We start from the raw sequence: 12,015 nt of genomic DNA, 5'->3' as shown, positions 1-12,015 counted from the left end.
TCTCCCTTCAACCATCAGATTGGTTGCCTTAATGATTCACTGTTAATCCTTGTGAGAACAGTGCAAGAAACACAGCCAAGGTGCTTGAAGGATAGCATACCACATGATCACATACAATAATTTCTTTAATTTGGAGTTTTTTCTACATAATTTCCATCCCAAATGAGGTGGTGCAATCTCATCAGAAAGTATAAAATCAAGTGTGGTTGCATGACATTTCAGTTATGGCAATGGGAAGGTGGATCATATGCACTGAAGAAATGGCTGTACTATAGAAATTGCTTAAATACTCTCCTGTAGAACAATTGCTTTACTCTCCTGTTGATGGTGATGCAAACCTGACCTATAGGAATAGGTATGAAGTTACTAATATTTACTAGATTTTGTGATGAGAAAACTATTTTGGATAGGCAGCTGATAAGGGCTGAACCAAAAGGCCCCTCCCTCTATCAGAGGAAGAAGGGCATAGAAACTTATAGTTCGTCAGAGGAAGAAAGTCACGGGGCACTCACGCATCGGTCCAGGCAGCGAACAGGGACAGGTGCACGATGGGCATGGCTGCCAGACTGGCCAGGGCCAGGGGCACTTAGTTGCTGTTGAAGTTCTATGAATTTTATTCGGCTGTGATACTCAGAAGGAAGATCTGTTGTACTGGAACAAAGATATTTGAGAAGTACTAAACTACCCTCTGCTCTAATTTTGATGAGAGAATGAAATTGTTTTTCTACCCTTCCACCTAATCATCTGATTGGTACCTGGTATCCTATTTTGTTGTACCGTCCCATGACTTAAGTAGAGCTACATTTCAGTTTTGATCGTTGCACCTGAACTAACAATAGAGGGAAGGTACCTAAGGTTACCTTCAAGCATGTAACACCTAATTTTTCAAATGATATGCATTCATTCACGATATGTACTGTGGTTGTTGCTTCCTCTTCCAATTTTTGATGTTTCTCATTTCAGCTCAAAGCTCATAAGTCTGGTTGTTCCCAATTTATTCTTCTGATGTATGTTTGAACTATGTACTGTGTTATTTTGCCATTGATACTGTAACTGCATTTGTACTTGCATGCAGCTTGCGTAAGGAAAGTTGTTCCCCCTCCACCCCAAGGGAAGAGATGGGATCTTATTGGGCTATAAAGTGCGTTATGCTTCAAGTTTAAGTGGTGTTTTCAAAAATTCCCCATACAAGGTACAGTTTTCGCATTCTCAATTTGTTGTTCAGAAAAAATGAGTTATTATTACTCACTTCTACCCTCCCTTGATTTATTCATTTAATATTTTCACCATCTCTAGGAAGAATATGACCATATCATTGGCACTTCGGAGCATGGACAAATAATTAATTCTTCGGAGCTGACCTTACCTTCTTTTAGGTATGCCATCTGATCCTCATGGACCACCTTGAGAGACCAATTTGGATTTGATCCCTTCTATTATTCAGTTTTGTGTGTTCAATTTTGCAAGGGTGCTTCAGCTTTATTGAAGTACACAAATCTGTATAAAAAAAGCCTTTAGTCCTAGCAAGTTGGGGTAGGCTATAGTTGGAACCCAACAAGAGCCACCAACAAGCGGACAGAACGAGAAAAAGAAGGAAATACAGTTTTCGTTAAATAGTGGTGGGACGTTGGGAATGGGCCATAGCTCCTGAAAGAGGTCAGGATGATCAGAAAGTATGACTCGGTGTTGGGAAACACCACGACCCCCTCCAGCTGCATCACAGCGCACTGCCATGAAGAGGAGGCTCTAACCGGGGGAAATATAGTCCATAATGCTCTCAAATATCCCCAGCCAATGCCTTCTGTACTGACCGTACCGGGGGCAGAAACGTAACCTTGACGATCCCTTAATGGCCCCAATGTCTATAAATACCCACCCTGGGCACTAACCAAACAGACTTCAAGGAGTTAGACACTTGAACTCGCCGTTCCCCTAGAAGCCCTACGGGACCTCGCCTTCCTGCTCCAGGGCCCCAAAATACTTGTTTGGGCTTTGTAACCAGGAACACTTTATATTTCATCAAATAATCAAATAGTTACATTAATGTGTGGTTTTTGTTTACTAAAATAGGAACCAGATCTCTACCATTCTTAAATCCAACTGCAATTTGTGAACATGACCAAAGTTCTTGTTAATCGCAGTAGCTGCTGCCATATTCTTTGTTTTAACTTGTCGTGAGTGGATAAATTTTAAATCAAGGAATTATACACTTAATTAATGAACTGATACATTGTAGTAAAATTCGTTCTGTATTGGGGTAAGTATTTGTACTATTTCCATAATATGAAGGTGTGCATAGTACACCTGTAACCATGCGTCCTATGAGAAAAACTCACGCCATGTATGTAGGTACCATTGTTAGAGTCTATCTAGCAACTTATGAGGCTTCATTTGACAGGCATCTTCTGATTGCATTTGGTGGACTTGCTGGTTTGGAAGAAAGCATTGAAGAAGATACAAACTTGAAAGTATGGCTGTTCTCTTTCTTCAATACTTCCAATTTCTAGTGCAACCTGATACTTGCACGAAAATTAGGAGTTAAGAAAGTATTATCTATGGTTGAATTAAGAGCACTTAGACTGTTAACATTGCATGAAAACCTAAGCTAATTTGGTAGCTGAAAATGTTCATCTTTCATTTGGGGGCTCTTACATTTGATTAATGATTGTCATACTATTACTTCGTTTGGTGTTAAATTCGCATACTTCTCTGACAGGGTAAACATGCGAATGATGTATTCACATCTTATTGAATACGTGCCCCAACCAAGGAAGCAGAACAATAAGAACAGAGTACCTGCTTTTTAAGCTTTAAAAAGTCCATTTGTTATAAAATCTGCTTATGCTAACAATAATAGCCAACTTTTCCCAGGAGGCCCTTCTCATTTCCCTCCAATACTTCCAAGATCCCATCAGACGAGTAGAACAACAAATGTAGGTTGTGATACAGACGCATGCAAATCTATTCTTGGGCAACAAAAGTGAAGCTGCTTGCTATAGAGCTCCGTGGTGACATTGGAGTTTGCTCACAGAAAGTTTTGGCCTGTTGCCTATGTGTCAGTGAATTTTATTCAAGAGGTCGCTGTTGTGAACATCTTAGCACACTTACTGAAGCGGTGAAAATTTGTAGTGGAACTGATTTCACCAAAAGGGCTTCGGTGTTAGGTGGCCGTCTCAATGTATCCAGTGGTTGCCACGGTACATCTGTATCGTTGTTAACGCCGAAGGTCATGCCTTGGTAAAGATTGACTTGTTTCCGTTTTCCCTCCTTCCTTTCAACCAAGCTGCAGTTATCCATGAGTTCTACCGAGTCAATATTTAGGGAGAAATTAAAAAACCTACGATTATTTGACATGGTTTGCAAAAACCTACAACTTTTGGTACCTTTTGCGAAAACTTGTAACTATTTTGACAAGATTTAAGACAAGCCATAACTTTACATGGTGGCAAAATAGCTAGAGTTTGGATTAAAAAAAGGAGAAATTTTAAGTTGTTTGGAGATTTTAGGAGCCGTTGAGGGCTCCAGATCCAATGGTTAAAAGGAGGAGGAGCTAGTTAGTTACGAAGAAATAAAGACGTGGATCAGAACCTATTATTTTTTGGAGCAGGAAACCCCTGATTAGAGAAAAAAGCTTCTAATACCTTAAAAAGATCAACGGCTCAGATTTTTTCAGAGGGAGGAACAAGCACCGTAACAACTCTAAAAAAAGGTATAGTTTTGGCAAAGTTATAGGCTTGCAATGTCTCAAGTTATGGTTTTGTGCATAACTATGTTATTACAATAGTTGTTTGTTTGGCGTCATTCTGCTTATTTGGAGCGATGATGCATCACTTTATTACTGATCACCATGTACATTGATGTTTCTGATTCCTCCATTCGTTTTGGTTCAAGGATTGCTGTTTCTGGTTTCTCCATTCATTGCGGTTCTTCGATTTCCATCTTAAAGAGGCTATTCTGGTTTTTCCTATAACCTAAATTTCTAATAACTCTATTTCTAAGATATGTCATTAAGGATAACTAATTAACTTATCATAAAAATAGAATTTCTAGAATTTAAAAATATATGTACTTTTAAAAAATGAACTAATTCCGTTATTTTAAATGCTGTACATTTAAAAACGCTGGGAGCAAGAAATTTTTAAGGGCCTTAGTGATCGATCCACCCTTTCACCGAAGTTATGATAATTTATCCTTTTTAGAAAATATGCAGGGGAGTTGTGTGTCTTTGTATTAAGAAGAAAAAATATGATTTACAATGTAGCCAGCTAGCTGTCTTGCTTTGGTAACGTGTATGCCGGCAAGGCCAACTGCTGTAACGTGACAATTTCTTGCAGCAGTGACAAATATGATTTACAATAGCCAATGGAGCCAATCACTGTCCCGTCGGCAAGGCCAGAGTTCCAAGGCTTCCCATGCTGCCGAAATCATGTCGATCGACCGGAGCATGCGTGCTCTGAGCAGGCGTCGCGGCGTCGCTCTCAGGGCATGGGAAGGGCTAGACAAGTATATAATGTACTGGTAGTGGTACAGAACTGGAGATGGCTACCACAGGCTGAAAATGGGTCAGAGACGTACACAATGGCATGGTCCGAATTCCGTAAAAAATCAACATGGTATACACCTCCAGCATTTGTATTTGCATTTTTTTCAAACGAGAAATTTCATAACGGCATGGATACTTTTTTTACTGAGAGCCAGCACGGAGTTCGACACACTCAGGATTCAGAAAAGAAAGGGAAAATCACATAACAGAAATCTCATGCTCTCAACCCTTGCTCTATAGCCACCATCTGTGTTTAGGGTCGGCACCAAACAATGCAAATAAGCATATAAACCTGCATAATTTCTCAAAGATGGAAGTGCTCTCATGACCACACATCAAAGAAAGCGAGCAAGGATACAGAATATTTGAGTGGCAAAAGCACATCGAAACCATGTAAATAACCAAAATGACAAGAACAAGCTCCCAAAACTCTGAACAAATCAGACCTACCAGAAGATGACCCCCTGCTCTTTTGGTTTAGTTCGCGGGAGATTAGGTGCCACCTTATGCTTCAGACTTGTCAGCAGGTCTGAATTTTCTGTTCATGTTATCAAGATAACCCTGCTTGCAAAAGGATCATTGTCCATGTCACGAAAGCTGATTAAGAAAACTTCAACTGAATGAGCTATATATCACCCTTAATGAATCAACTGAAAACATGAAAAGTCACCCTGATATCTGGATTATGTACCTGGAGTATGCAAACTGCAGCAAATTTATCTGTAATTGTTTTGGCCTCATCTCGATTTTTTAGATTGAGAGGATGTAAGAGGGCTTCAACACACTGTAGAGAACACAACAACAAGATCAATCAAATCGCTCCACTAACAGAGAAATTCAAAAAGGAGATGGGAAGAGAGTACAAAGGTGCGCCATAGATTAAGGAGCAACACTAATGAATCCAATTATCAGCCTAGTGTATTACAACAAATGCAATTTACTATCCCAATATGTTTGATCAAGAATGCTCAGAGAAGAAAACGGAATTCACCTTTGAGGTGAAATTTTCATCCCAATATGTGTAGCACAGATCATCAAGTTTCCCTGTTTTACAAAGTTCTCCAGCAAGAAGCCTTACTTGAACTGCCTGATTTACAGAAAAGACAACATTAGAAAACATAAAGTGGAACAGGGTGAACTGTACAAGAGCATGAGAACTTTACATTTGGACTGTGTTGACCATGAAGGTTGAATGGATAGCCCACAACAAACCCAGCTAGGGAATATTTCAAGCCTATCCAGTAAACAAAGTTGAAATCAGAGATAACATCTTTCATGTCTATTAGAATAAGGTCAAAACTGCAGAAGAACGAATAGGTTCAACAAGAGAAGTTGAAAATTTACAGCTTAGTCAATTAAAAAATACTGCAAAATGATTGACAATATTCTGCTTTAAATCTCTTCTGGCATTTTTGTGGAAAGTGTCAAACCTAAATATTTTGGGGAAAATTCATGATAAAATAAAACCAAATTGGTAAAGAAGCCTGAGTACCCAACATCTTACAGTCACTGGGATCCCTCATTCCTCTTGGGCAGAGGTAAATTTGAATTTAGTTTACAAACTGCGAAAATAAGCTCAACCAAATACTTAAAAAGAATGGTGGGATGTGCCATCACTCATTATACCATAATGCTGTTTAGCACACTGAGTACTCAATCTTTCACTAAAGACTAACTTTTGATATATCCGCAGTAGATATGATGTTAACAGGATATTCAACATACCAATGTTTTGAAATCATCTGCCATCAAGTTGATGTTTGTCTTTGTCCGACTCAAGACACTGCAAGAATCATTCAGTACAAGTACAACCAACTGATCAACTCGAGAATAGAAAACAACAGAAAAATCTTTGGTAAATAAGGAAATAGATTGAAATTATCTCCTGCATGGAGATTGTTCTCTTTTCACAAGACACATCAGTGACTATAATGGAAGCAAGTCAATTGGTCAGTACTCACTAGCCAAGAAAATAAGGCGCTATCTTGTCAAGCTTGTAGTTAAAGTCTTTTCAGACTCCTTTATTTTTTTTGCAAGGAGAATCTTCTCAGATTTGACAAATAAATTTATGACAACAACAGACAATTATTGCAAAAACCCTTGATCAGCATACACTGAAGCAAATTTGATACCGCCGGCCCAGCCAGGAAGGGGAAAAACAGTTTAGGCCCACCAAATTCTAGTTTGACGAGCTTGGCTCAGACTGACTGAGCATAGTACATACTGCTCTAAGTCTGGGCGGAACATGCCCACAAAGTTTACCACCATGAAGATCTGCCAATTGGTACACAGACAGTTTACTAACCACACATCTTTATTGCTAAATAATTGGCACAATTTTCTGTGTATCTGTCCATCTAGATTTAGACTACATACAGAGATGGGCGGATGCATAGTCTTTTCCATTTTTCTTTTTACCATCTGGTAAGGCTAAAACCACATAACTGCTCAGCATTTGATACCGCCTGTTCTTAAAAGAACTTTTTTTTGGTGGGGTCAGTACGAATTAGAAAGAATTGATGTTGTTTTCAAAATGCAGAACACAAATATATCGGCATTGATTCAATCATAGAACATTACTGTCTTGCATAGAGCAAGTCGGTTTCCAATTGGCACTGGAATACAATGCCAGCGGATCAATGGTTTTGGTGTCCTACAGCAAAACTTGACGACTGAAAGAATTCACAAGCGGGGCCATTCATGCACAAACATTCCTATGGAGAACTTCATCTGCATCCTTATATCAAAAAAAGAAGTCTACGCTAGAACTAGAGTACAATGAAATCAGTTATTTGTGTTTATGCCAGTTAACATAGGGATAAAAGCAAACCCTCGAGACATAGCATTAATAGTATCGAATACATTATGCGGCGGGAGCAATTGTCGGAGGCGCTTACCTCAGAGGCAAAGCAATCCTGTTCTTCTCATCGGAGACGGCCAGCCCAACGTACTTGCTGCCAACGTCGAGCCCGAGCAGCCGAGCCACCTTCGTCTTCGATCCACCCTCCAGAACCTTCTGGAATAGCTCTTCCGCCTGCAGCAGCCTCATTGTATACCTCAACGTGGCCGGCGATGGGTTCGGGGCGACTGCAGCACAGCCGCGCAGGCGGAGTTAGGGGAACGGGGACTACAGACAAGAGGAAGTAAAAGGAACTGAAGTGCCCAGTTTGGACGGCCCAGATTAATAGAAATAACCATCCGACGGCAGATGGGGCAACGGTGCTCAAGGCAGGTCTGAACTGGATGCCCCGCTAGGCCCCCACCACCAGTCCACTGTCCACCACACTACGCGGCGCGGCGCGGCTCTCAGATTCCCGTGTCGCTCTGGGACCCCCTCCGCTTCGGCTGTTGCAGACTGCAGGAGTGAAGCATCCATGGCAGAAGAGGCGGTGCAGGAGCAGCCGAGCCCCACGACGCCCCACCGTCCGCTGCATCGTCAAGCTAGGTACACTCTTTCGCTGTCCGCCACGACATGCCTCCTTTCCATGTGTGCCTCTACGCCTCTCTTGCATTGGTTGATCTCAAAAGCTCCGGTGGGTACCGCAGGTGGAGCGGCGATGACGAACAAGGGCGAGCTGGAGAGCATCAACGAGGAGAGCCTGCGGTCGGCGTGCGCGCAGCTGCGGCTGGCCATGTCCGAATCCGAGGGCGGTGGCGCCCCGGAGAAGGTTCTGGGGATGGACTGGAGCAAGAGGCACGGCGATCCGGCCGACTCAGCTGTGGACGCGGAGTGGATCGCCGGGATGGCTGCGCTGGGGCTCGACACCAATTTCATCGTACTCCTGCTAAGCTGAAGTCGATCCCACATGATGGTCCATATTTTTGCTCTGGAATTTGTAAGCTCAAAATTCTATGTTAATGTGTGCATTATTGATTCGCAAGTAACATGGCACAATTCGTCTTAGTGGAAGAGCAACACTGTGCACATTGGATTGCATGGCTCGGCTCGACACTGTATGCTCTAGGATATTCCTTCCTGAGAGATATTTTTAAGCAACTGGTCTTAATCAGTTACCTTGGCGTATGTAAGCCTTACGAACTATTGATAGACTAGTAGGTTTTATGAAGCTAAACTCCGAAAAATTGCAGATAAAATTAGTTTTATAATTCTGGTTCAGGGTCTTTTGGCCACTTCCCAGCAAGTAGATCTGGAGTTCATAAAGGAGGGCTGCATTGGACACTTGTGAAGGCTAGCTTTGTCGCTACAAGAATTTCAGTGAGGCCCCTTTCGATGTCTAATATCTTGTCAAAATGTTTCTCCTTTTCTTTTGATATTCTGAAAGCATGTGGTAATGCAATAAAATTTGTAATTTAGGTCACTTCTCTTAACCAGGAAATTGTTAGAGCCTTGGCAAGAGGTATGCATTTTTGGGATCCTTTTATTTATGTTTGTTTCTATGTGGTATTATGCCTCATGCCAAGGATGGTCTGTATGATGTTATTTCTCATATCAATATTGCAGGTATTTAGAATCCATGATAATGTTTCCTTCTTGTCCATAGTAAGATATGTTTATGTTTCCTTTGTTTAGTTTTATATCGTATACTGAAGTTCTTATTTAACCCATATACCATGCAAGGATGTATCCTCGTTTGTTAGGAACAATTTCTGCCTTTTATCTGCAAATCTTAATGAGCCTTAATAAATTGACAGTCATATTACTTGTCCATTTTGAAATAGACCTTCAATAGTTATTATTAGATTGTCAGTTAGAATCAGTGGTGAGTAGAAGACTTATGGAAATGCATATTCTTTTGCAGAAGGAATACCATATGTTGGGATGTCACCATTTGCTTGTGGGTGGTCTACCAGTCAAAGAAAAGTGAACAAACTTGAAAACTATTGCTTTCCTACCACAGACATCTTCTTGGATTTTTTTTAATTGTTCTGACCTCTTAATAAATGGATTAGAGACCTAACCCTCAGTCAACAATCGAGAAGCACAGCTCAATAATAAATCAAACAGAGACTTTTCACATTTAGTTTCTTATCCTGATTATTATTCTATATAAGCATGGAATAGAAGTTGAACATTGGTACTACCTCATTCACAAATAGTATGTTTTAATTACATTACAGAACAATTCAAACACTTGCAAGTTAGAATAAAAGACAAACAGAATGTTTTGATCACAAACTCAAAGGACACTGTTGCTGCCAAATTTTGAACCTCTTTATTGGGTCCAGTACAAGTTCCAGTACGATAATATCAGATGTAGTCCTATTTGACATGTGCATACCAGAGATACATAATAATTTTCACCGCAATCTTTGATTTTCCTAATCCTAGCAAACCCAGAAAAATGGACAGCTTGGATATTTATTGCTGCTACAGGAAAAAATGGCATTTCAGACAGAGCAAATTTAATGCATTGGACCTCTACTGACATGTCCTGTCTTTTGTAGGAGTGTAGAGATTAGCTCAAAATGATATGAAAGTTAAAAGAACTTCAGCATGGATGCAGAAACATGGATTTTACATGAAGCCTAAATAGATATATGTATCACTCATCACTTCATCAGCAGTGACGCATAAGAGAACAATCAAGGCCCTGAAGTCCCAGCACACAGGCATATGGGTACATGTAAAATATTGCATCTGAAATTCTTAAAATTTTCTTTACACTAACCGAGCATAGTGAACCAAGCATGGTGTAGACATTAATACATTATTATTGCAGGGGACATCATAGCAGCAAGATTCATCATTCCACTGGGCGTCTACTCAAATTAAGAATGTATACATAGCAAGTTCAAAATCGTATGAAAAATTCAGAGAAGCTTCTTCAGCATTATTACAGTGATATAGATTTTACTATCAAGTCTACATTAATATCAGCACCAGCAGGCCAGCAGTAACACCGAACAAGAAAAATAAAGAATCCACCTCCCAAGTCCTGTGATGTCAATAGATAGTCATACATGTTCTTTAAAACACAATATCTAGAATTCCTCACTTTTTTTTTTGACGGGGACTTCCTCACATTATCGATAACGATCTAAAACATTACTACTACAGGAAACATATCGGAAGCAAATCTTGGCACGCTATTGGATTTGGGGGGAAAGCACTCTTCCAAACCCTAAGCTTGAGAAATTAAAACACGCAGTCGTATCCAAGAAACGCTAAACGCAGTCGTTCTTCTAGCCGAATCGATCGGTTCGGCGGCGTCAAGAACAAGGGCCGGCCACCAGATCACCTAATTCAATCACCAAATGGAAGCAACATCGTCCACAACGACCAAAGAACCGCAAGAAAGCAAGCACCTTTTGTAGGTAAACGAAGAGCAGGCCGAGCATAACATTGCAAATCGACGCAAGAACCCGAGTTAAAGCTACAGAGATTCGAAAACGGAATCGCGCGGGTACCTTGCTGCTTCCAAGAGGCAAGGACGGGCGGCTGCTCGGTGGCGGCGACAACTGGGAGGGAGGGAAGGATGGGCGAAACGGTGGCGGCGGCGTCGCCCGCTGAGAGGGGAGGCCTCGAATTCGAGCGAGTCTGCTCGGGGGCGCGCGGCGGCCGGCGGGGTTGCGTTTTGAGAGAAGCCGTCGCCTGTCAAGTCGCCGTGCCGCAGCGACCTGGGCCGGGGAAAACCCAGCGCGGCCCAGGGTGCGATTGGCCCGGGGAAAGCCTAGCTCCCCGAGTGAATCTGTTCACCCAATCCATTTCCTACGGCTGCGAATTGGCCCTGCGCGGGAGGACACACTTTTTCCGTGAAAGAAGTGGGAGCGACCGAACCGCCGCAGCGTTGTATTCATAATAAATCGTGCCCGGCATGCGTGTTTTCACGTTTCGAATATATATACTAACGGTCACTGCATGTGGGCCCCTCGCACGTGGATACTTGTGTTGCCATGCGGGTTGGTCGGTAGAAAAGAATCGTGCCAATTGAGAAATGAGACTGCCCGTTTGAAAGTGAACGGCTCATAGGAAACGCCGTCTGGGCTGGTTCAGAGCTGGGCTAGGATGGCCTAATGACAAAGTATGTGTTTGGTTGCAGGGTCCAACTGGATTGGGATAGGTTCGATCAGTGGCGGAGGGCCCCATGTGGCGAGGTGTGGCGCTCGCCATACCTCGGCCCGGCCCATAGTGGGAATACTTCGGCTCGGCCCATCCCAACTAAAAAAAATCTAACCCTATCCGGCTATCCCCAGTTCCCCACTGGCCCACTCCGCAGCTTGCTCCCGCGCCCGCCGCCCCGCAGGCCCCGCGCGCCGCCGCGCGGCCCCGCCCCCGCCCGCAGCCCCGCCCGCCGCCCGCAGCCCCGCGCGCCGCCAGCCGCCGCCCGCAGCCCCGCGCCCCCGCGGCCCCGCCCCTGCCCCCGCCCGCCCACCGCCCGCAGCCCCGCCCCCGCCTGCCCGCCTCGGCGCCTCCCGCAGGCCACAGCCCCGCGTGCCGCCGCCTGCCGCCCGCACCCCCGCCCGCCCCGGATCAGAAAGTAATTAGCATGTTGCCACTCGACGGTGATGCT

General features: G+C 42.9%; 1 protein-coding gene, 1 long non-coding RNA gene and 1 pseudogene across 2 annotated transcripts; 2 read left to right on the top strand and 1 right to left on the bottom strand.

Moving 5' to 3' along the window:
* The first annotated feature begins 1,138 nt into the window (after positions 1–1,138).
* Positions 1,139–2,750, top strand: LOC112883075. The gene is made up of 4 exons (XR_003226754.1): positions 1,139–1,192; positions 1,297–1,376; positions 2,399–2,468; positions 2,717–2,750. It is a non-coding gene; the product is annotated as an uncharacterized LOC112883075 (long non-coding RNA).
* A 2,066-nt stretch (positions 2,751–4,816) lies between these two features.
* Positions 4,817–8,231, bottom strand: LOC112883369 (putative pre-16S rRNA nuclease). Its single transcript, XM_025948662.1, has 6 exons — positions 7,441–8,231; positions 6,265–6,326; positions 5,707–5,777; positions 5,535–5,630; positions 5,235–5,327; positions 4,817–5,104 (listed from the first exon to the last, which is right to left on the bottom strand). Exons 1-6 carry the CDS (start codon positions 7,590–7,592, stop codon positions 5,048–5,050), a joined length of 531 nt encoding a protein of 176 aa, XP_025804447.1. The 5' UTR covers positions 7,593–8,231; the 3' UTR covers positions 4,817–5,047.
* LOC112880978 lies at positions 7,918–10,509 on the top strand (annotated as a pseudogene).
* Positions 10,510–12,015: the final 1,506 nt, after the last annotated feature.

The sequence above is a fragment of the Panicum hallii genome, chromosome 2 (assembly GCF_002211085.1).
Source record: "Panicum hallii strain FIL2 chromosome 2, PHallii_v3.1, whole genome shotgun sequence".
In the NCBI taxonomy this organism is placed as follows: Eukaryota; Viridiplantae; Streptophyta; class Magnoliopsida; order Poales; family Poaceae; genus Panicum; species Panicum hallii.
Note: the sequence above shows the minus strand (reverse complement) of the source record. Positions and strands in the feature narration are given on the sequence as shown.

Coding starts and splice junctions, on each gene's coding strand:
- LOC112883369 (XM_025948662.1), bottom strand. CDS start 7,592: ATGAGGCTGCTGCAGGCGGAAGAGCTATTCCAGAAGGTTCTGGAGGGT. Junction 5,778..6,264: donor TGATTTCAAAACATTGGTAT/GTTGAATATCCT, acceptor TTTACTGGATAG/GCTTGAAATATTCCCTAGCT. Junction 5,105..5,234: donor CTGCAGTTTGCATACTCCAG/GTACATAATCCA, acceptor TTTTGCAAGCAG/GGTTATCTTGATAACATGAA.